Genomic DNA, 23,086 nt, shown 5'->3' on the forward strand with positions numbered 1-23,086 from the left:
CCGCGTGCGCCCATTCCTAATCGCTTCTATAAAAGCGGTCGTGTCATGTGCGGTACGGTATACTGAGATTTTGTACACTTTTAGGGTTTCTTGTGAGCACACGTTAACCGTGTTTGTATTTATGAATGAATTTCGCATATGCGAAAGAGATACGTTGACGTTTTATAGATTTAAGACCTTCATAAGAATTGAAAGCTCTGTGTTAACATTGGATTTTACATCTCAAACAATCAATGATTGTATTTGTTTCATATTCCAATGGTTCTCGCATAAAACCTCATTGAAAAACAACAGGCGATCGCCAATCCATTAATAAATATATATATATTAAAAAAAATATTCCAAAGATTCGTTGCAGAAGAGAAAACAACGAGACAGTTTTGATAGAAGTACATCTACCGAAAACCAGACCGATGCTCGTTAAATTCTGACACTTCACGGATAACTTTGAATTCATTCTTTCCAGAATCATCGTATCCAAACTACTTTAAGGCTTTCCTCATTAATTTTTTTTTCAAAAGTGAAATCCACATGAAAACGAATATAACCTCAAACTTCTTTCTTAGGAAATTTCCAGTCTCAATATTGAATTAATGAATTAAACATATTTTATTGCAAAAATTATGACAACAGGATTAGGTACAAGTTATTACAACTTATGAAACACCTTTTCCCCCAATATATAACAAATTATAGTTAGGCAATGCAATAGCCATATGGCAACAAATACACTAACTACATATTTTGCGGGGAGGGAGGGAGAGAGAGAGAGAGAGAGAGAGAGAGAGAGAGAGAGAGAGAGAGAGGGGGGTAGTTTAGGCGGATGACGTCAAGTGAACCTATTACTAGATTTGATAAAGTTTGGACATTCAAAAACATTTTCGAGTTTGTTTCAAAAGAAAAGTCATTATCACCATACAATATCGATTCTAAATCACAATGTATGGGTAAATTTAAATCATCTAAATGTTGAAAAAGAACATTTCTTTATAAATTATAATGACAACACATAAAGAAAAAATGATAAGAATTTTCACACAAATGTCCACAAGAACAACTGGGGGTATCCACAAGGTTTATCCTGAATAGATCATGATTTAAAGAACTGCATTGGTGTCCAAGTTTCGTAAGTATGATATTTAATGTACGGTCACCTATCCCAAAATGAGAAGGTGGAGAAATGTGATCGATAGGTTTTAGAGACTTTTAAAAACACTTAATGAGGATGACGACCTGATTGAGTTATCCAGATTATTCCAACAACGCATAGTAGACGGCAAGAAAGAAGAATTAGTTGTAGAAAGACGGAAAAAGGGAATTCTATCATTATTACTATTTCTCAAAGAATATTGAGCTTGATCTTGTACAGTAGAGGAAAGTAACGAGGAAAGGTATTCAGGTGTTTGGTTAGTATGCATTTTGTAGAAGAGTTGAAGTTTTCTTCTTTTCCTTCTAGAAGACAAAGTTTCTAAACCCGTTTCAAAATTCAAAGCATGAATACTAGCATAAGAAGGAAGGCCTGTAATAATTCTAGCTGCTTCACGTTGGGCTTTTTCTAATTTTTCAGATTCCAAATTTGAACAACCATCCCACAATTCGCAAGCGTATTCTAGAATGGGTAATATAAAAGCACGATAAATTCTTAAAACCGCATCCCGTTTTAATACAAATTTCAATTTTCTCAAAACATTTATTTTTTCATAACTGATGAGTAAATCACTTCAATGTGATCCCCCAATTTAATACTTGAGTTGAGAATAACACCTAGATGTCTGTGACTATCAGTGAAATCTAAAATATTTCCATAAAATTCTAATTCTAATAAACCTTCTATTTCATTATTATTAGAGATGAAAAGTACATCCGTTTTGTCAGGATTAAAAGTTACAAGCCATGTTTTAGCCCATGAATTAAGAGATTCAAGGTCTTTGTTAAGGATAGTTTGAATTTCTTGATAGGAGGAAGAAGAACATTGGAGAGAAGTGTCATCTGCGAAAAGTCTTGAAGCTGAATCAAATACATCTGCTATATCATTAATATAAATCAGAAATAAAAGAGGGCCAAGAATAGAACCCTGTGGAACCCCAGCATCTATAAAACCTAATTTAGAAAAAGACCCATTAACACATACTTTTTGATGTCTCTGATGTAAATAGTCCTTCAACCAAGCCAATAGCTCTCCGTCTATTCCATAGGATTTTAACTTAATAAACAAACCTTTATGCCGAACTCTATCAAAAGCTTTTGAGATGTCACAAAAGACGATACATGTATGTTTTTTTCTTCGAGTGCTAGACATATATTATGATACATTTCAATCAGTTGATATAAAGTAGAATGTTCGGGCAAGAAACCAGACTGATATTGATAAAACAACGAATTTTCTATGAAATAATTATAGATATGATTGAAAACTACACGTTCGAAAACTTTGCCAACAGTAGACAGTAGAGATATTGGCCTGTAGTTAGAAGGAGAGTGTCTATCACCCTTTTTAAATAACGGCATAACTTTAGCTAATTTCCATACTTTGGGATAAACACCAACAGAGAGTGACATATTAAATAGTAACTCAAGTGGTTTACAAACATTTCATCCTGGCCCGAGGCCTTTCCAAGTTTCAGTATTTGCAACACATCTTTTATTTCCATATAATTTACTCTAATAAAATTCAATGTTTTATTGATTTTTGGAGCAATCTCTGGAACTTGGGCGTCACAAGCATCAATACTAGTTATACTGCAAAAATAGTCATTAAGTAGATCAGCTTTATCTACATCACTAGTAATTACAGTACCAGTAAAAGGGTCTACCAGAATTGGTATGTCATTAGATGTACCACAAGAATTGATTAAGCGTTTGATTAATCTCCAGTAAGCTTTGGGGCCAGTAGATAAGTAATTATCAATAAAGCCATGGACATAAAACTCTAGCCTGCAATACTTTTTCATATTATTGACTTTGTTACGTTGTGTTTTAAACTTTTGGATAGCCGAAGAAGATTTCGATTTTCTAACTGCTTTGTGTAACCTATCACGAAGTCGTATGTGTTTCCTTAGCTCAGAAGTCATCCATGGCTTATCATTTGGTCGTATGGTTACAACTTTTGTGGGTATACAAAGTTCCACAAATTTAATAAAAACTTTAGTAAAAGTTTCACAAGCAATATCTACTGATGCACAAGTTGAAAAAGTTTCATTCCAATCATATTGACATAAGCTCATTGAGCTTATTGTAATCTGCTCTCTTATATAACCAGACTTTGCGTGTGTAGACAGGTTTAAAAGAACTAGGAAGTTTAACGCTAACAGTACAACCTTCATGATCACTTACTGACATATCTATATTTATAACAAAAGATTCTATACAGAATACAGAATCACTTAGAAGAAGAGGATCAAGTAAACTTGATCTAGTCGGACCTACACGAGTAGGTTCCGATATTACATTTTTAAGACCAAAGGAATTTAAAATATCTGAAAAAACATGGGTTGGAGCAACAGTAATTAAATCGACATTAAAATCACCAGTAAGTATAACGTTAGCTGTTATGTCAAAAGCATAATGTATTGAAGAACGCAAATTTTCCCAAAATGGTTGAACTAAATTTTCAGGTCTATATATGGTTCCTTCAATAAAATTTGTATTGTTTAGGGAAATTTTTAACCAAACAGTTTCATCGCCATAATATTCTAATTTTAACAAATTATTGACATAAACAATTACACCACCACCTGCAAAATTTCTATCCCGTCTAAAAGGAGAATGAAATCCCTGAATCAATAACTCATCAGTACATACTTGGTCATCTAAATGACTTTCAGTCAGACATAAAACATCAAACTCTCCTGCTATGTCCTCGAAAACATTCAACTTTTTTCTAATACTTCGTATATTAAGATGAAATACTGAAAGTTCACCAGACTCAGGGCCAGGATTAGATTCAACATCCGTACAAATTAATAACAGCAGCAGAAGAGTTACAGAAAAATCAACATTTAGAAAGTAAGAACGCATAAAAACACAAAGCAAGTTCATTAAGTTTTTCAGGTTATCATATTTGAGTATTTGGTAAGTATAGAAGGATTTATACTTAAATATACTTGTACGAACATTAAAGTTTGGGCCATGACACACACTGTTATCACAGACCAAAATAAATTTGAGAGCTAAAATGAACACAATAGTGCTTTGCTTAACTAAGGCTTGCATAAAACTAAGATAAGCGAATAGTATGCACGAAAAAACGGCTGTCTTAAACAAGTTATAAAAGGAATCCGACTTGTCGACAAAATACAGTCTTTTACCCATAAGACATGTTTTACAATAAAAGGTACCAATGGCACACCTCCACACATCAGTACAACAACCCATCAAGGATGATAAAATACAAAATAGGAAAACATTGCATGGTGGCCAGAGGTATATATACGCTTATTGTAATATGACGTCATCAAAGTAGAGAAACTCGAGAACGAAGGATAAGTACCTGAAAGAGAATAGGTATTGGAAACTAGAGAAAAGTCAAGATATAAAGAGCAGGAAGAGGATAAAAAATAAATGAAAGATAACATAGAATCCCTACTTATATATAGCAGAGCAGTAAAGTAAAGAAAGAGGGCAGATGGTGGGCGAAACAAATTCGGTGTATGTCTAAATATTATATACATGTATGTAAACAAAAAGGGCATAAAATGGGACAACAAGTCAAAGACTACTTATGAAAATGGTTTCAATAACGACAGAGTAGTAGGTATGAGTAAATATACAGGTTGATTAAACAAAAAAGACTATTCACAAGGTATCACTAAATTGTAAATACACTGTTTATAAATCCAAATAATGAGGTAGGATACACTGGTAGTGAGTACTGAAATACAGTAGGTATCCCTAGATACACTGGTAATGAAACGGAAACAAGGTAGGTATCACTAGATACACTGGTAATTAAACGGCAACACGGTAGGTGTTACTAAATACACTGGTAGTGAAAAAGTAAGTATCACCTGTAATGAAAACGGAATTACAGTAGGTATCATTAAATACATTAGTAGTGAAACGGGATTACAGTATGTATAATTAAATCCCCTGGTAATGAAAACTGGATCACAGTAGGTATCACTAGATACACTGGTAGTGAAAACACAAACACGGTAAGTATCACTAAATACACTAGTAGTGAAAAAGTAAAAATCACCGGTAATGAAAACGGAATTACAGTATAAATCATTAAATCCCCTGGTAATGAAAAAAGAATTACAGTAGGTATCATTAAAAACACTTGTAGTGAAAAACGGAAATACCGTAGGTATCACTAAATACTCTGGTAATGAAACGAAACCCGGTAGGTATCCCTAGATACACTGGTAACTAAACGGAAACACGGTAGGTATCACTAAATATATATTACTGAACAGTCTAGATTCTGTTACAGTTCGGATTCTTAAAGATGCTGCAACAGTCATTTTCGTTTTATTTCACAACGACATTATTGAAGAAAACAAAAACAAAAACAAAAACAAAAAAACGTTGTGCATTTGGAAACAAAGTAAAGACTAGATAAGCATGATATGGAAAAGGAAAGAATATTCTTTTTTATCCTAAAAGAAAACTTATGAAGAAAAAATATACCAGCTGTTTCTTTTTCTATATCTTACCATGGTCATCTAATTAAGCCTCAGGTACATGTATGTAAAAAGGTTTTGTCTGGAGAACAAATTGTTCACGATATCAAAAAACGTAAACCAGAGAATGAACTTTCTATACAGAAATATAAAGATGTAAACATACTTATAATCCAAACACAAATTCAATTGAATCAAAGGAAAATTTGAACAAAAGAAAGATCTACATGGAGACTCAAGAAAACGAACATGGATCATAAGACCAGGAGTTCCGGAAGAGTAAGTGTCTTCTTCATCGACGACATTCACCATGTAAATATGTGCTATGTCAAATTTCAAAGTGCCTGAATGGTTGTAACAATCTTGTTGATATATATCGGTTCTGAGTGCATTAGGCACAGAATCAAAAATTGTAATCAAAGTCTTCTAACGAGTTACCGCATCTATATTAAACTGTGTCACTTAAATTAGCTCTAAAGAGGTCGTAATCAAGAGAGCTGGAACGGTTTATCAATTGAAAATTCAGTATGTTTAATTTCAGAATCCCTATACCTGAAAGCATTTGATATATATTATTTCTGTCTTAGTGATAATTGATTAAATTGAATCGAAAGTAATCAATATTTGTGTCATTCCATATCTTTGTAGTTGAAAACAATTTCGCATGTGTAGGAGACACAGTGAAGTTTTATAGATTTAAGTTCATAGAAGAATTTATAGCATTATGAGGCAATAACGTCCTGCTATCGGAAGATATAAATGATCCCTAAATATACTGGACGTTTTGTATTCGTGTTTTGCACGATGGAATATAGATGTTGATTTAGACAATTAAATTGTCATATAAGGCAAAGTAAAAGTATTTATCCAAACAATCAATGGATTTATGAACATGGTATTTCCATTGAATAAGCAGATAAATTTTGTAATTTTTGTATAATTTGTAACTAAAATGGTAAATTCATAATTGATTTCAATACCTTTTGTTGTTCCAGACAAAAGAACTGATTTCCTTCTAAACAGGAAAATATAGAAGATAAGTTGTGAGTTGTCTCTTCTAGATACATACATTGTATGTTTACTTAAATTATGTGTAGGAAGTTTGAGGATTTATTCCTGCACCTCAATTAAAGAAGGTGAATTTATTGTTCTTAGAAATGTGCTTGATGTAAAAAAAAACCCAGTGAATACCTATAGTGTTGTACCTATAGACTGTTGTTACAAATTATTGGCTAGGGTCACTTAAAAATGTTATCATGAACTTGCGGAGCTTAGTACAATCAAACGTTGCCGTAAGATCAATTCTGCGTATCATGTTTAGCAGGAACTAGTAACACACCAGACGACGGAGGATTAATGAAACAACGACAATATTTCCCGCCTCATGATACTTTTATTGATTTTTTCGATTACAGCAATATGTTCACAATACTACCTCTCCTCTTACATGATACATACACACACGGTTTTCAATATAGACATTATCATAATATATGACGCAAAGGAAGCAACTCCCAAACATCAGTTGTTTCATTACTTTTTACAATTCAATTTTTATTAGAGTTAACACAAATACCATATCAGATTAAGTTTGGTTGACTACACTTCTATAAAATCATTAACCGTTGTTTTGATTTATCATTTTTTACTGTAAGGATGATATGTCAATTTCCGAAATACTTCATAGCAAAGTAGGAAAAATTTCATCTTATGAAAGATTGTTAGATAAAGTTATGTTGCATTACATTAGCTTTCCGTTGCTGAATATCTAAAGTTTCTAATATAATAACATACTACTCACTGCAGATAATTAAAATAGTTTGTCACTCTCTAAATACACAGCATTTTCGAAAGAGTTTTCCTCCAGTATCTTCACAAGAATGCTGATGGGCGTTTCGGGAAGAGTGATCTTACCATCTTTACGAAATTCTGAAATAGATAATAAATTTGGTGGGTGATAATCTTTCTTAAATTCCTTATGCAACGATTTCTAATATGTAGTCTGAAACAACACACTATATACGCTATTTACCCTTCAATATCAAACTATAAAGAGCAAAGGAGACATGTCAGTGTGGTCCGGATGTGGAGGAGACAATGGTGTTTGAGAAATTACGTTAAAACATTGCATCATTTCTCTTCATTATACAATTATTGTAATTTAACTTTCGGCAATGGAAAAATAAGAGTTTATGTATTAATAATGTGAATCCATTTTTTTCATATTAGCATTAGATATGCTTAAATACATCAACTTGAAGCTAATGTGTTTACAAAACCATAAGATGTGTTGTCTCAACTTACAACTTTCTTATTAGACTGAACAAGAGACGGGCATTGTTTGCATTGCTTTTGCATTCAATCGATAATTAGTCTTTTAGAGTCAAACAGCAAACGAAAAAGACGCTAAAAAACGAAATGCATCAAATTCTTACTAAAAAGTTCAAAACTTTATCACCTTATTTTATTTCATTCATTATAATTTGCTAGCACGTAACCCTAAAGGCTTTAAATCAGAAAAAAACTGATAAAAATACCAAGGAATAAGTCACATTCTTACGCTTCATTAAAAAATGTTGACTATTAGTGATTTGAAACTGTTGTATTCTTGATATTTTGAGCAACAATACAATTCGGGAAATTACAGTAATTCACCGAAGTGAAATACTATCGCAATCATGCAAAGATGATAATTTCGTGCAACAACTGATTGTAGACAAAACAAAAAAACTTCATTCTTGAAATATATGTTGCCTGGCAGGCAAATATGTGTTTCCAGCATTGCAAGTGATTTCCTGAGTAAGATTACTTCAACTACAAAAATAAAGATGTGTACTCCATACCATCAGCTCGATGATTCCTATTTCAATTTCTTTACATATTTGTAGACGAGTATCATATTTGGCAAAATAACTATAATGTTGGCTGACTTACGTGTCAACAAATTGCACATGGTCTGGCTCTTGCTTTCCGCTTCAAGCAACATGTCTGTATCTACGGCCCCCGGGGCGAATGTCAGTATCCTTAAAGATGGGTTCTCAATGGCAAGTACGCGCATAAACATGTCACGTGCGGCCTTACCTACAGGAAGAAGGAGAAAAATAGTAATAGCGATATCATAGAAATATAGAATTATTGATCAAAATGTAGCATAAATACAAAGTCACAAAGCTTGTCCGATTACAAGTAGACGAAAACAGCAAAGAATCAAGTATTTATGTACACAATGTTTTTAGTGTACAGCGGTATGAAGATCGAAAGGTAAACGACAATTTTTGTCGTTATAAGATAAGTATGGTCGGTATTATTATCGTGAACGGCCCATCAATCAAGAAAATACTGCTGGAAAGTACAAGGAGAACCAGATCAAGAGTTCCAGAAGAGTGAGCGTATTCTGTTTCGTCGACGTCACCCGCCATATAAATCTTGGTCATCCCAAGTAATTAATGTCACGTTCACAAATGAGAACAAGGTATGCAACCACGGAACCAACAGGCAAACTAACACGTACTTTATATCACACACAAAAAAAAATAGAATATTTCTCAATAAGATCACTATGACGACAATAAATCTTCTCCATAATTTTTATCAACCTGCATATTTTGAAACCCTGTTAGTAATTATTCAAACAACATCATACAGTCGTTTCGCCCTTTTATGACACATCAGTGATGCTGGCGACTGGGAAAACACATAGTGATCAAAGATAAATGTCAAAATTTAGATTGGGATATGCACGAACCCTGTAGATCAACAAATTACGATTAAACATCTGCTACTTAAAGAAGATCATCAATTGATTGAAATATAAGGTGGCATAAACCTGGTGGATGTTGTTTGACTGAAAACTAAGTTAATTAAATAATTAGATATTCCACAGGGTTTGAAAATTGTAATTAACAAGATCGGGATGTCTATAGTAATTCTATGATTGAAACGTACCGGCAAGGTATAAATGCATAGTCGACAAAGGAGTTGACGTTCCTGGGGACGTCATATTGATCACGACCCGGGATTTTGTAGAGTCAGAGAAAGTTCGGAAGAAGCTTGTGTTAAGTAAAATCATTCCTATGAGATTGGTGTCATAGTACTTTCGGACAAACTTGGAGTCGGAAAGTTCCAAGGACTTCTTTGAAACATCTCCGATATTGGCGCAATTATGTACAATCATAAATTGTTCAAAGTCCGTCGGAGAAATGTTGTTGGTCGATAAAAGTTCAGTGAATATATCATTGAAATAATCAGCGTCTTCGGTATTGCCTTGGTCATATTGACGGACCACAATTTTGGCATTAGGAGACTGAGATATCATTTCCGACTTGACATTTTCTAAAGCTTCCAAATTTCTTGCCATGAGAACGAAAACCGAATCAGGAGGGAACTTGGCTCCAAATTGCAGTGCTATGCATCTTCCTAGTCCTCTACTGGCACCAGTGATCGCTACAAAACTCTTCTTGAGGAAGATATTCTCTCGTTTCTCCATCTTGTTAATCGTACTGACAGCGTTTCTACAGAGCTCCTGTTATATTAGACACTATTTGATGCAACCTACAGTGGTATACTTGTTGACACTCTAAGATCACTGTATTTGATACTATGGAGAGGTCTAAACGTCGAACGTCTCTGCATATTTTGTTACGTTCAATGCTTACATTCTTGTGACACCTGTATTACTATTACATGCTAAATTTGCTATTTCCGTAGATTTATAGGTTTAAGCAAGATACAGACCGGGTTATGCATAGATTGTAATTGCTTATAAAATGTGGAGCGAGCAGTCGATGTAAACACGATGCCGCAGCGACTGCCGATCTTCCGTACAATTTAAAATGTTGTTTTCAATGTTATTGCAAATTGTTAAATCATATAAACATTTTGCTAAATTCATATTAATGATTTACATACTTATCTAATAACGGAACCGGGTTGGCTCGTAGTATGGTGGTGATTATTTATATGTTTCCTTAGACGTTCCATAATTGTTGGTGATTTAAATAGTGTCCTGTTACTTGACACTTTTGTGATGATAATGTGCGTGACCGTGCAATTTTCGGTGCACCATAGATCTCGGGAATAATTCGACAGTACTGTTGCACTGTTGCACATTTTGTGGTTGAAAAACCGTGTCACAGTGTCACAATGGAAAATATTCTAAATGGAGCTCCTATAGAAAATGTAATTTGACAGCTTTGACCTAGATCGTGGAGAATTTCATATTTCAGCAGATATGTAATGCAGCCGTCTCTTCAAATCTCAAGAGAGCTGGCACAGTCTCTCAATTGGAAATTAGATATGTTTTACTTACGTAAACACAATACCTGATAGCATTTGTTATTTTTGTCTTTGTGACAATTGGTTAAAATGAAAGTGTATTAATATTTGTGTCTTTATAGTTAATGGGAAAAGGGAATTTCGCATGCGTAGAAGATGAAGTGCAGTTTTATAGATTTGAGACCATATAGGAATAAAAAGCTCTATGTTTGCATTGCATTTTACATCTCAAAAAAATCAATAATTATATTTGTTTCATATTCTACCGGCTTTTACCGTGAATATATAGATTTAAGCAAGGTCCGTGGTTCACTTCATGAAAACACCAGAAACTTATTGTCTACTTTTTCCTTGGGTATCTAAGCTACATACCGGATTATGCAGAGGTTTTAATTGCTTACAAAATGTGAAGCAAACAGTCGATAAAATCACAGTGCCGTACGTGTATAGTTTTAAACATGGAAGATGGAAGAGTGCCACGGCGCTCGATGTTTCCAACTATTTACAATGTTGATGGCATGATTAAAGATGTAGAATCTAAAACCAAATCAGTAATTGCTGTAAAACAATCCAATTCATTTGAATGTTGTTAACAATCGATACCAGCTGAATTTGTGATTAGCGGTATGTGTATACCAGTGCTTCTGTATCCCACGTTGCTGAATATCCTAGCTAGCACTTTTCGTTCAATATAAAAACTCTGAATGCATGCATTAGGCCTACAAATGAAATACACCAACATATAAATACTTATTAGTGATTAGCGTATAATAATGAAATAATAGACATGGAAATTATAATCTGATGTTAATGACCGTAGCAACTACAACAACTGCTCCAAGTACATATCGATGACATTAGATGATCTTACCACAGGAGAACATTGTACAAGAATTACTTGCAACAATATTTCTATGAAATTCTACTAATCAATGTTCGTAACGGGCATAATTTTCTTTAAATTGCACAGCATACACTTAACCATATGCGCGTTCGAAAGAGTCGGTATTTCAAAGCTTTAAAACGACTTGGAAGTTTCTTCAAAATGTATCGCCCACTTTTTTCCTTTAGTAGCAAGCTACATTCTAATTATTTTTAAGTTAGCTGCTTAGGTACTATGCAGGAAAAGTTTACATATTATTATCGCTTATTTAGTTATGGTTAGTTACTTTGGTCTCAATATATGAGTTGTAGACTATGACTCCTTGCACTAAACGTATGTAATGGGTCACAGAGAAGGGGATTCCAACATGCCCATGAAGTATGCCAGTACCATTTATCTAGAAAAGTCCCATGTCTTTATTTCACGTGCAAGAAAATATCTATTCTTACATACATTAAAGTATATATTCTGTTACAGCCCAGTTTCTAAAAAACCTGCAAATAACGGGCATTGGCAACAGGATCAAGTCTAGATGTCCCTTCTCCTTATTATTGAAAAATTAAAAAAAATCTATTTTGTCCTGAAAGGAAACTTTTCAAACGCCATGGTGATATAATTAAAACTCAGGTACATGTATGTAACAATTTTTTGTCCGGAGAACAAATTGTTCACGATATCATAAAAATCGTAAACCAGAGATTGAACTTTCTATACAGAAATATAAAGATCAAAAGAAACTTAATTAAAGGAAAGTTTGAGCAATAAAAGAGATCTACATGGAGACTCAAGAAAATGAACATGTATCATAAGACCAGGAGTTCCGGAAGAGTAAGGGTCTTCTTCATCGACCACATTCATCATGTTAATCTCGGCTATGTCAAATGAGAAGAATAGCAAAGTGAATTTCGCACTGGCTGAATGGTTGTAACGGTCATATTGATAGATATCGGTTCTGAGTGCATTAGGCACAGAATCAAAGATTGTAAGCAAAGTCTTCTAACGAGTTACCGCATCTATATTAAACTGTGTTACTTAAATTAGCTCTAAAGAGGTCGTTATCAAGAAAGCTGGAACGGCTTCTCAGTTGGAAATTAAGTATGTTTAATTTACGTAAACCCCATACCTGAAAGCATTTGATATATATTATTTCTGTCTTAGTGAAAATTGATTTAATTGAATCGAAAGTAATCAATATTTGTGTCATTCCATATCTTTGTAGTTGACGGGAAAAAGGAATTTCGCATGTGTAGGAGACAGTGAAGTCTTATAGATTTAAGTCCATAGAAGAATTTAAAGTTCTATGTTGACGATAACGTCCTGCTATCGGAAGACATAAATGATCCCTAAATATACTGGACGTTTTGTATTCGTGTTTTGCACGATGGAATATAGATGTTGATTTAGACAATTTATTTTGTCATATAAGGCAAAGTAAAAGTATTTATCCAAACAAACAATGGATTTATGAACATGGTATTTCCATTGAATTAGCAGATACATTTTGTAATCTTTGTATAATTTATAACTAAAATGGTAAATTCATACTTGCTTTCAATACCTTTTGTTGTTCCAGACAAAAGAGATGATTTCCTTCTAAACAGGAAAATATAGAAGATGAGTTGTGAGTTGTCTCTTCTAGATACATACATTGTATGTTTACTTAATTTATGTGTAGGAAGTTTGAGGATTTATTCCTGCACCTCAATTAAAGAAGGTGAATTTATTGTTCTTAGAAATGTGCTTGATGTAAAAAAAAACCCAGTGAATACCTATAGTGTTGTACCTATAGACTGTTGTTACAAATTATTGGCTAGGGTCACTTTAAAATGTTATCATGAACTTGCGGAGCTTAGTACAATCAAACGTTGCCGTAAGGTCAATTCTGTGTATCATGTTTAGCAGGAACTAGTAACACAACAGACGACGGAGGATTATTGAAACAACGACAATATTTCCCGCCTCATGATAATTTTATTGATTTTTTCTATTACAGCAATATGTTCACAATACTACCTCTCCTCGTACATGATACATACACTCACGGTTTTCAATATAGACATTATCATAATATATGACGCAAAGGAAGCAACTCCCAAACATCAGTTGTTTCATTACTTTTTACAATTCAATTTTTATTAGAGTTAACACAAATACCATATCAGATTAAGTTTGGTTGACTACACTTCTATAAAATCATTAACCGTTGTTTTGATTTATCATTTTTTACTGTAAGGATGATATGTCAATTTCCGAAATACTTCATAGCAAAGTAGGAAAAATTTCATCTTATGAAAGATTGTTAGATAAAGTTATGTTGCATTACATTAGCTTTCCGTTGCTGAATATCTAAAGTTTCTAATATAATAACATACTACTCACTGCAGATAATTAAAACAGTTTGTCACTCTCTAAATACACAGCATTTTCGAAAGAGTTTTCCTCCAATATCTTCACAAGAATGCTGATGGGCGTTTCGGGAAGAGTGATCATACCATCTTTACGAAATTCTGAAATAGATAATAAATTTGGTGGGTGATAATCTTTCTTAAATTCCTTATGCAACGATTTCTAATATGTAGTCTGAAACAACACACTATATACGCTATTTACCCTTCAATATCAAACTATAAAGAGCAAAGGAGACATGTCAGTGTGGTCCGGATGTGGAGGAGACAATGGTGTTTGAGAAATTACGTTAAAACATTGCATCATTTCTCTTCATTATACAATTATTGTAATTTAACTTTCGGCAATGGAAAAATAAGAGTTTATGTATTAATAATGTGAATCCATTTTTTTCATATTAGCATTAGATATGCTTAAATACATCAACTTGAAGCTAATGTGTTTACAAAACCATAAGATGTGTTGTCTCAACTTACAACTTTCTTATTAGACTGAACAAGAGACGGGCATTGTTTGCATTGCTTTTGCATTCAATCGATAATTAGTCTTTTAGAGTCAAACAGCAAACGAAAAAGACGCTAAAAAACGAAATGCATCAAATTCTTACTAAAAAGTTCAAAACTTTAAGACCTTATTGTATTTCATTCATTATAATTTGCTAGCACGTAACCCTAAAGGCTTTAAATCAGAAAAAAACTGATAAAAATACCAAGGAATAAGTCACATTCTTACGCTTCATTCCAGACAAAAATGTTGACTATTAGTGATTTGAAACTGTTGTATTCTTGATATTTTGAACAACAGTACAATTCGGGATTTTACAGTAATTCACCGAAGTGAAATACTGTCGCAATCATGTAAAGATGATAATTTCGTGCAATAACTGATTGTAGACAAAACAAAAAAACTTAATTCCTGAAATATATGTTGCCTGGCAGGCAAATATGTGTTTCCAGCATTGCAAGTGATTTCCTGAGTAAGATTACTTCAACTACAAAAATAAAGATGTGTACTCCATACCATCAGCTCCATGATTCCTTTTTCAATTTCTGTACATATTTGTAGACGAGTATCATATTTGGCAAAATAACTATAATGTTGGCTGACTTACGTGTCAACAAATCGGACAGGAGATGGCTCTTGCTTTCCGCTTCACGCAACATGTCTGTATCTACGGCCCCCGGGGCGAATGTCAGTATCCTTAAAGATGGGTTCTCAATGGCAAGTACGCGCATAAACATGTCACGTGCGGCCTTACCTACAGGAAGGAGGGAAAAAAAATAGGAAAACCGATATCATAGAAATATAGAATTATTGATCAATATGTAGCATAAATACAAAGTCACAAAGTTTGTCCGATTACAAGTAGACGAAAACAGCAAAGAATCAAGTATTTATGTACACAATGTTTTTATGGTACAGAGGTATGAAGATCGAAAGGTAAACGACAATTTTTGTCGTTATAAGATAAGTATGGACGGTATTATTATCGTGAACGGCCCATCAATACATCTTGGTCAACCCAAGTAATTAATGTCACGTTCACAAATGAGAACAAGGTATGCAACCACGGAACCAACAGGCAAACTAACACGTACTTTATATCACACAAAAAAATGGAATATTTCTCAATGAGATCACTATGACTATGACAATAAATCTTCTCCATAATTTTTATCAACCTGCATATTTTGGAACCCTGTTAGTAATTATTCAAACAACATCATACAGTTGTTTCGCCTTTTTATGACTCATCAGTGATGCTGGCGACTGGGAAAACACATAGTGATCAAAGATAAATGTCAAAATTTAGATTGGGATATGCACGAACCCTGTAGATCAACAAATTACGTTTAAACTTTTAATCTGCTACTTAAAGAAGATCATCAATTGAATGAAATATAAGGTGGCATAAACCTGGTGGATGTTGTTTGACTGAAAACTAAGTTAATTAAATAATTAGATATGCCACAGGGTTTGAAAATGTAATTAACAAGATCGGGATGTCTATAGTAATGCTATGATTGAAACGTACCGGCACAGTATAGATGCATAGACGGCACAGGAGTTGACGTTCCTGAGGATGTCATATTGACCACGACCCGGGATTTTGTAGAGTCAGAGAAAGTTCGGAAGAAGCTCGTGTTAAGTAAAATCATTCCTATGAGATTGATGTCATAGTACTTTCGGACAAACTTGGAGTCGGAAAGTTCCAAGGAATTCTTTGAAACATCTCCGGTACTGGCGCAATTATGTACAATCATAAATTGTTCAAAGTCCGTCGGAGAAATGTTGTTGGTCGATAAAAGTTCAGTGAATATATCATTGAAATAACCAGCGTCTTCGGTATTGCCTTGGTCATATTGCCGGACCACAATTTTGGCATTAGGAGACTGAGATATCATTTCCGACTTGACATTTTCTAAAGCTTCCAAATTTCTTGCCATGAGAACGAAAACCGAATCAGGAGGAAACTTGGCTCCAAATTGCAGTGCTATACATCTCCCAAGTCCTTTACTGGCACCAGTGATCGCTACAAAACTCTTCTTAAGGAAGACACTCTCTCCTTTCTCCATTTTCTTTATCGTAATGATTATATTTTAACGGACGTCCTCTACCACTACATTCACAGTTACTGCGTTATCGCACCTAATCTGTGAATACAAGTACAAGGTAGCTACAACTATGTCATGAGGGTAAAGATTAGGTTGATACGCAGTCATCCAGCTTGCGGTAACCGGTAGGGGAAGTATGTTGCTTCAGCAAAATCCTGCATGCTTCTGATCATTGCAAGTACATTGTGCGTGTATTTTCTCGACAGTGTAAATGATTATATAAGTCATAAACATTTGTGGAGTAATGTATCATTGTTGGGGTTGTTGTTAACGCCATTCTAAAACATCAAGCTGTTTCCGTGCAAAGAAAGTCCACTCTCGTGTATAGAAACGCAAAAGCAATGTGCTCATTTTAGTTTTGGCATAATTATAACGCGAAAATATAAATCATGTAAGAATAATGACGTTTTATTTCATCAACATTCATAACGACATTGATCCCGGTTAATAACGCCATATTGCAGATCTCAACAATATAAAAAGGAGTTTGCATACAAGTTTTTTAATCAGGTCGGGCTCTATAAAGGGATAAAGTGAGGATGTGAAACTTTACAATGTTTCAGGAAACAGATATCCTAACTTTCAATCAAGCTGAACCAGATATGAAACGTTTTCAATTAAAAAAAAAAAGTTAAACAATAAAACTTTGTATTCGGTTGGAACTGATGAATATTTAAATGAATCCTACGCATCATGTTCTTATTTCTTTGGCGGCTTTCTGCCATACATTGTTTTGAAAAAACAGTACAATAAGAGGTTCTTAATACAGCAGATTTTTCACATTAAGAGAGCTCTGACTTATGATTATGCACATTTGCACCAATTGTTTTTCGTTGACAGACTGAGTATCTGTGTACTATAGTAGAGTATGAATTGACCAGATTGCCTATGTCAGCATTGCGGTTCGTGTAAATGTGGGCCGAGAATGTGATTAACGTTGATAATAAATACTACTTTGAACTGTAATCGACAGTGGGTTTGTTTGTACTTTGTGACTACACAATTACACTAAACTGTTTCAAAGTAAAACCAAGAGATAAAATCAGTAGAAAATATTAAGATATCATTAGGTCTATAATTGTACCAACCATCATAAAAACAGAGAAGTTTTTTGTGTGAAAAAGAAACTGAAAATCCTTTCAAATATAGAATTACGCTCACCTTTCGTTAATTATGTGTTATGTTTAATCATAATAATATTTGGGTTTATTCTACAAAACGACATTGAAATAAACGTTCGACGTCTACGAAAATTGATAGATCTTTTATTAAATAATACATAACCAATCCTATCACATTATCAGGCGATAGCAACTCCACGCTGAATGGGAATGTCAAGTAGTTTATCTGACGTCGGGAAAATATTTTGAAGGATAATCTTCAGTTTAAATGTCAGAAGAGATAAAATTAGTTTAGCTGAAATCTGGATCCATATCATCTGAGGTGTGAAGGTCATATCATGTGATGTGAGTAAATCATTAAAAGGTTTTGGTCACAATTTTGATTTGTTTTAAATTGTTAATCATCTTAATCTAAATAACACTACCATCCAGATGGCGCCGATCAAATTTACCATGATAGCTGATTTGACACAGTTGAAATACTCGTTTCGCGTTGGTGAGAAATTTAATGAGGTGACTGGTCACATGGTACAAGTGACGTCGCAGAGTTACTTTGACTGGCCATGTCATATATGTAAACAGTAGTGTAGCAGGCAAACACCTATGATTCATTTTTGTTTGTTTTTGTTTGTTTTTGTTGCCTTAACTAAATGTGATAGATTCTATTTAAGCTAAACATTATACATCATTATAAAAAACAAAAACAAACGAAACCGTTGAGATAAAACTATATTATTGGGAAATCCACATCGAAGGGTCGTGTACCGGCGATATTCATTATCAATTACGTACACCTTCGAATTCACGATCGTGGTAAGAACAGCTGTTATTGGTATCACGGACATAGATATATCCAAGTCCGTGCTGTTATGAAATAATTTTTTGACATATAACATGGAATGTGGTTATACAAGGGTTAACTTTTTTCTTAATGATTCACCCATGACACATTTACTCAGTTCTTTACCTGTTTACGTGTGCCAACAATCTTAACAAGAAAATGATGCCGATATTCACGACTTGTTAATAAAAACTTCATGAGTGAAGCATATGAACTAAAAACCTGGAATGAACTTGAACGTTGAGACCCGAATGTACTTTTTTTTCAAAACGAATGCCTTATCACGAACGTGTTGTGACTGGCCATTTGCGATACGGAAATGTTACTATGATATTATTCATATACACAGGTCCAGATATTTACGTGTAAATAAAATTTCCTGAGCACAAGTCAGAATTTTAAAACAAATTTTATAAATATGAAATGATCTCTGAGGCAAGGTTAAATGGCTGATTTTGAAGTATAAAACACGTAGTGTGGGTTTATATTCAAAAAATGGACAAACTGTTTTACATGTCAGTGGTCACCGAAAACGATTTGTTTTATTTACATTATGATTATATTAGATCCATAAAAGAAACAAACAACCATTCAACATTTCTGTTTAATAACATACACGAAGCCTTAATAATACTCTTGTTTATACTTTTCATGCAGTTTCGCTATAGTGCCAAAGTGTCGAGTACGGATATAACAGAAACATAAACATATGCCTTTAAGAAGACAACAAGAAAAGTACGCTTCCAATCAGATTAAAATACAGATTTGAATTTGCCACTCGAATACTTTCCGTTCAAATATCGGAGTGGTAAATTAAGATCTGTATTTTAATCAGAATGAGTAAGCGTTCTGCTCCATCGACGACACCCACCATGTAAATCTTGGTCAATCCAAGTAAGTAATGTCACGTTCTCAAATGAGAACAAGGTATACAACAACGGAACCAACTGGCAAACTAACGAGCATTAAACACGTCCAGCGCAAAGAAACGGAATCACCATGACGACCGTTACATAGTAATCGACATAAACTTGATGAAAGGAAGGATTAAAATTTCAAGTGTTGAGGCAGGGTCAGAAGAATTCTTCCATACCCGCTTGAATACTATAAGACAGGAAAGAAATATTGTCCTTCAGATTATAGCGATTTACAATGTTTATCGACCGAATTTTGTCTTGACCACTCAACACGATTTATGTATAAGGCAGAACTGAATAAAGATACAAACTGCCATTGAATTAAACATGTTCAAATCTACAGTGCATATATAAGACGTGATTAAAATGATACAAAGTCATAACGGTGTTAGATTGAAGAAATCGACCCTGAAAGGTTAAACCAAGAACCATGAACAATCGTTTTCGCTAATTAAACAAGTGATCCCAGATCGACTTTGGCACCCATTATTGTATGATCTTTATTTTTCTTTATAAGTTTGATCTTTTCTTTCATAGTATATATTTATCGTGTTCAAATAAAAAAAAAACTTCTCGGTGTTTGATAACAGATTTCAGACTGACCAAGGATGTGAACTCTACTGTGGGTTTGTGGTAATTATCACACAATCAATAGTATTAACTCCCCACAAAATTTCGTAAAATTATTTTCTGATTCACACCTGATTTTCACAAAATAATATACGCTGATCGTTTTAGTGTATAGCACCTGCTGTCTCCATTGTATGGCTCAAAAAAGACAAATAAATTCGGGTCATTTTCCCCCATATATCTGTCTTGCTTGGCAGACAATACTTATGCCTTTGGTTGACCCAAACTAGAGTAGCTAAATTGTAATACTTCTTGCTTTGCGCTCGGAATCGTTTGAGGGTTTTATTGCCTGTTGTCAGTATAATATCACAAGGCAGTGTCCTGCTGGCGACTTTTGTCAGTAAACTTCAACTTCAAGAAAACAACGAGACAGTTAGAAGTACATCTACCGAAAACCAGACCGATGATCGTTAAATTCTGAAACTTCACGGAGAACTTTGAATTTATTCTTCCCAGATTCATCGTATCAAAACTACTTTAAGGCCTTCTTCATTACAAAGGCCTATTTAAAGCATTTTTTAAAAGTGAAATCCACATGGAAACGAATATAACGTCAAACTTCTTTCTGAGGAAGCATCAGGGTTGCGTGCGGTAATGTATGCATTAGATCAGGACCGCAATGTTTACATTCTTTATTTTTAGATATCAATAAAAAATGGTTGCAGTGACTTTTAATCTTAGTAATTAACAGAAAGTCTTAGTTTTGTGACATACTATTGGAAAATGGAACGTTTTATATCTTTTTCTCGTAGTGTTTTTTAACATTATAGTCGTTTTAAGGACATTGTCAATAAATTTCTTGTTATCTAAAGGTAAGACTTCATCAATGTATCTGAAGGTGAAATTAATCGACTTTTGATAAACTCTTCACTAAATTATCTTCGCTTGAAAAGTCAGCCAACAAGGGGCACATTTACTTCCCATACGTTTGACAATAGTTTGTTTGAAACTCTTGAATATAACCTTAATGAACTAACAACAACGACTTCATAATACATTTGAGTAATAACTAAAATTTTGAAAATCACATAATTGATCACATGAAAAAACCATCACCACAATGTATGTATTTCATTTTATCGACATATACTTGTTCATATACTTATAACAATCTCTTTTTATACGAGTGCAGTGTGGTATCTGTATAAAATTGATACCTATTTAATTGGAAATGTTCAATGCAGATCTGGACTGCAAAAAATATTGTTTAAGAAAAGTTTGAAATAACGAATTCAACATTATTATGGAACATGACTTGAAATATATAGGATTATCAGTGTATATATACGGCAACAAATTTCAACACAACATGGCACAGCTCTCGAGATAACCGGTCCAATGAATAGATCTTGTTAGAATAAACATATTTAAATGACATATGATATGGTAAAAGGATTAGTCAGTTTTCAATCTTATCAATGCCTTTATGAGAGAGAGAGAGAGAGAGAGAGAGAGAGAGAGAGAGAGAGAGAGAGAGAGAGAGAGAGAGAGAGAGAGAGAGAGAGAGAGAGAGAGAGAGTCACATCCAACCAAATCCCTATTTCACTTTTTTTTTTTTTTTGCAATAAGAGATGTCATCATCTTTGCTTAATTTCTGATGCCCTATATAAGTAAATCTAATTAAATTCTCAAACAGAGGTTGTAACTGGCCTATTAATAGATTTCGATTATGAATGCTTAGGGGGATAAACAGAGTAATAAAAATCTCCACATGGGTTGCTGCATCTACATTCAGCTGTATTACCTTTTGCTCTGAAAATGCGTGATCAAGAGGTCTGGCAAGATTTCTCAAACGGAAATGAAATATGTTTGAATTACGTAAATCCCATACCTAAAAGCATTTGTCATGTATTATTTCTGTCTTACTGATAATTGATTTAAATGTATTGAGAGAATGAGAGTTCCTTATAGAAATATCTATGTCATACCACTTTTTTTGTTGTTGATGAGAAAAAGAATTTCGCACGCTTAAGAGATAATATGAAGTTCTAGTGATTGGAAACCTTTTGAGAATTAAAAGATTGATGTTAAGATTAAATTTCACATCTCAAACAACCAACGATTTAATTGTTTCATTATGTTTTAATGATCTCTATCGAAACAAAATAGAAACAATGTCGTGAAAGTTTCGATGTCATGTAAGTTCCCTTTTCAGTTAAAAAAGAATAAGATGTGGATTGAGGATTCGATCCATGCACCTTTGGAGTCGAGAACGGAGAGCTTGTCACTGTGCTATCGTTACGTTACACATGATGAAGTGAAAATTTAGAAACCTTGTTAAGTATGTAGTTTTCTCTATCTATTGAGCATATTTTGTTTGTATTTGTGTGTAATGCAAAATATGTGTCAAGAAAAAACAAAGATGACAATGATGTGGTCAGTACATTAATGACTGTTTATGCTAAAATGTCAAAAATTCAAATATCTCCATATCAACAAGCACTGCACCCCTACTATTACACTAAAAATCAATATACATTACACAAGTCTGATGTTTTATTGAGGAAGCAAAGTAACAATTCGTTAATTTTTTTCTGTAAGTGTACGTTAAATGTCGTACGACAGATAACCTGTTTTACACTGTAAGATGACGCATGCAGTATTTGTTTCACATTTTCTATGAATAATTTCTAATCGTTACAAAAGCTCATCTTGGAATCAAACAATGATTACTAGTTAGTCATATATCGGTCAATGAAAAATAAACAAGTTCATTGTAACATTTTACTGCGTTGCGATGATAAAACCTTGAAAAAAAGTGAAAAGGTAATGGGT

At 33.6% G+C, this 23,086-nt stretch overlaps 2 protein-coding genes across 2 annotated transcripts; both read right to left on the reverse strand.

The window, feature by feature from the left end:
• Positions 1-7,434: 7,434 nt before the first annotated feature.
• LOC132563110 (sepiapterin reductase-like) lies at positions 7,435-10,110 on the reverse strand. The gene is made up of 3 exons (XM_060227870.1): positions 9,570-10,110; positions 8,559-8,705; positions 7,435-7,553 (listed from the first exon to the last, which is right to left on the reverse strand). The coding sequence occupies exons 1-3, from the start codon at positions 10,108-10,110 to the stop codon at positions 7,435-7,437; spliced, it is 807 nt and encodes a 268-aa protein (XP_060083853.1).
• A 4,059-nt stretch (positions 10,111-14,169) lies between these two features.
• LOC132563109 (sepiapterin reductase-like) lies at positions 14,170-16,763 on the reverse strand. The gene is made up of 3 exons (XM_060227869.1): positions 16,223-16,763; positions 15,299-15,445; positions 14,170-14,288 (listed from the first exon to the last, which is right to left on the reverse strand). The coding sequence occupies exons 1-3, from the start codon at positions 16,761-16,763 to the stop codon at positions 14,170-14,172; spliced, it is 807 nt and encodes a 268-aa protein (XP_060083852.1).
• Positions 16,764-23,086: the final 6,323 nt, after the last annotated feature.

This window comes from Ylistrum balloti, unplaced genomic scaffold (genome assembly GCF_031769215.1).
Source record: "Ylistrum balloti isolate Yb309-2 unplaced genomic scaffold, AGI_CSIRO_Ybal_v1 Utg371588, whole genome shotgun sequence".
NCBI lineage: Eukaryota > Metazoa > Mollusca > Bivalvia > Pectinida > Pectinidae > Ylistrum > Ylistrum balloti.

Excerpts from the sequence above, each read along its gene's own strand:
- LOC132563110 (XM_060227870.1), bottom strand. The coding sequence starts at position 10,110 with ATGGAGAAACGAGAGAATATCTTCCTCAAGAAGAGTTTTGTAGCGATC. Across the intron at positions 8,706-9,569 it reads TATGCATTTATACCTTGCCG|GTAAGGCCGCACGTGACATG; the intron begins GTACGTTTCAAT and ends TTCTTCCTGTAG. Across the intron at positions 7,554-8,558 it reads CATGTGCAATTTGTTGACAC|AATTTCGTAAAGATGGTAAG; the intron begins GTAAGTCAGCCA and ends TATCTATTTCAG.
- LOC132563109 (XM_060227869.1), bottom strand. The coding sequence starts at position 16,763 with ATGGAGAAAGGAGAGAGTGTCTTCCTTAAGAAGAGTTTTGTAGCGATC. Across the intron at positions 15,446-16,222 it reads TATGCATCTATACTGTGCCG|GTAAGGCCGCACGTGACATG; the intron begins GTACGTTTCAAT and ends TCCTTCCTGTAG. Across the intron at positions 14,289-15,298 it reads CCTGTCCGATTTGTTGACAC|AATTTCGTAAAGATGGTATG; the intron begins GTAAGTCAGCCA and ends TATCTATTTCAG.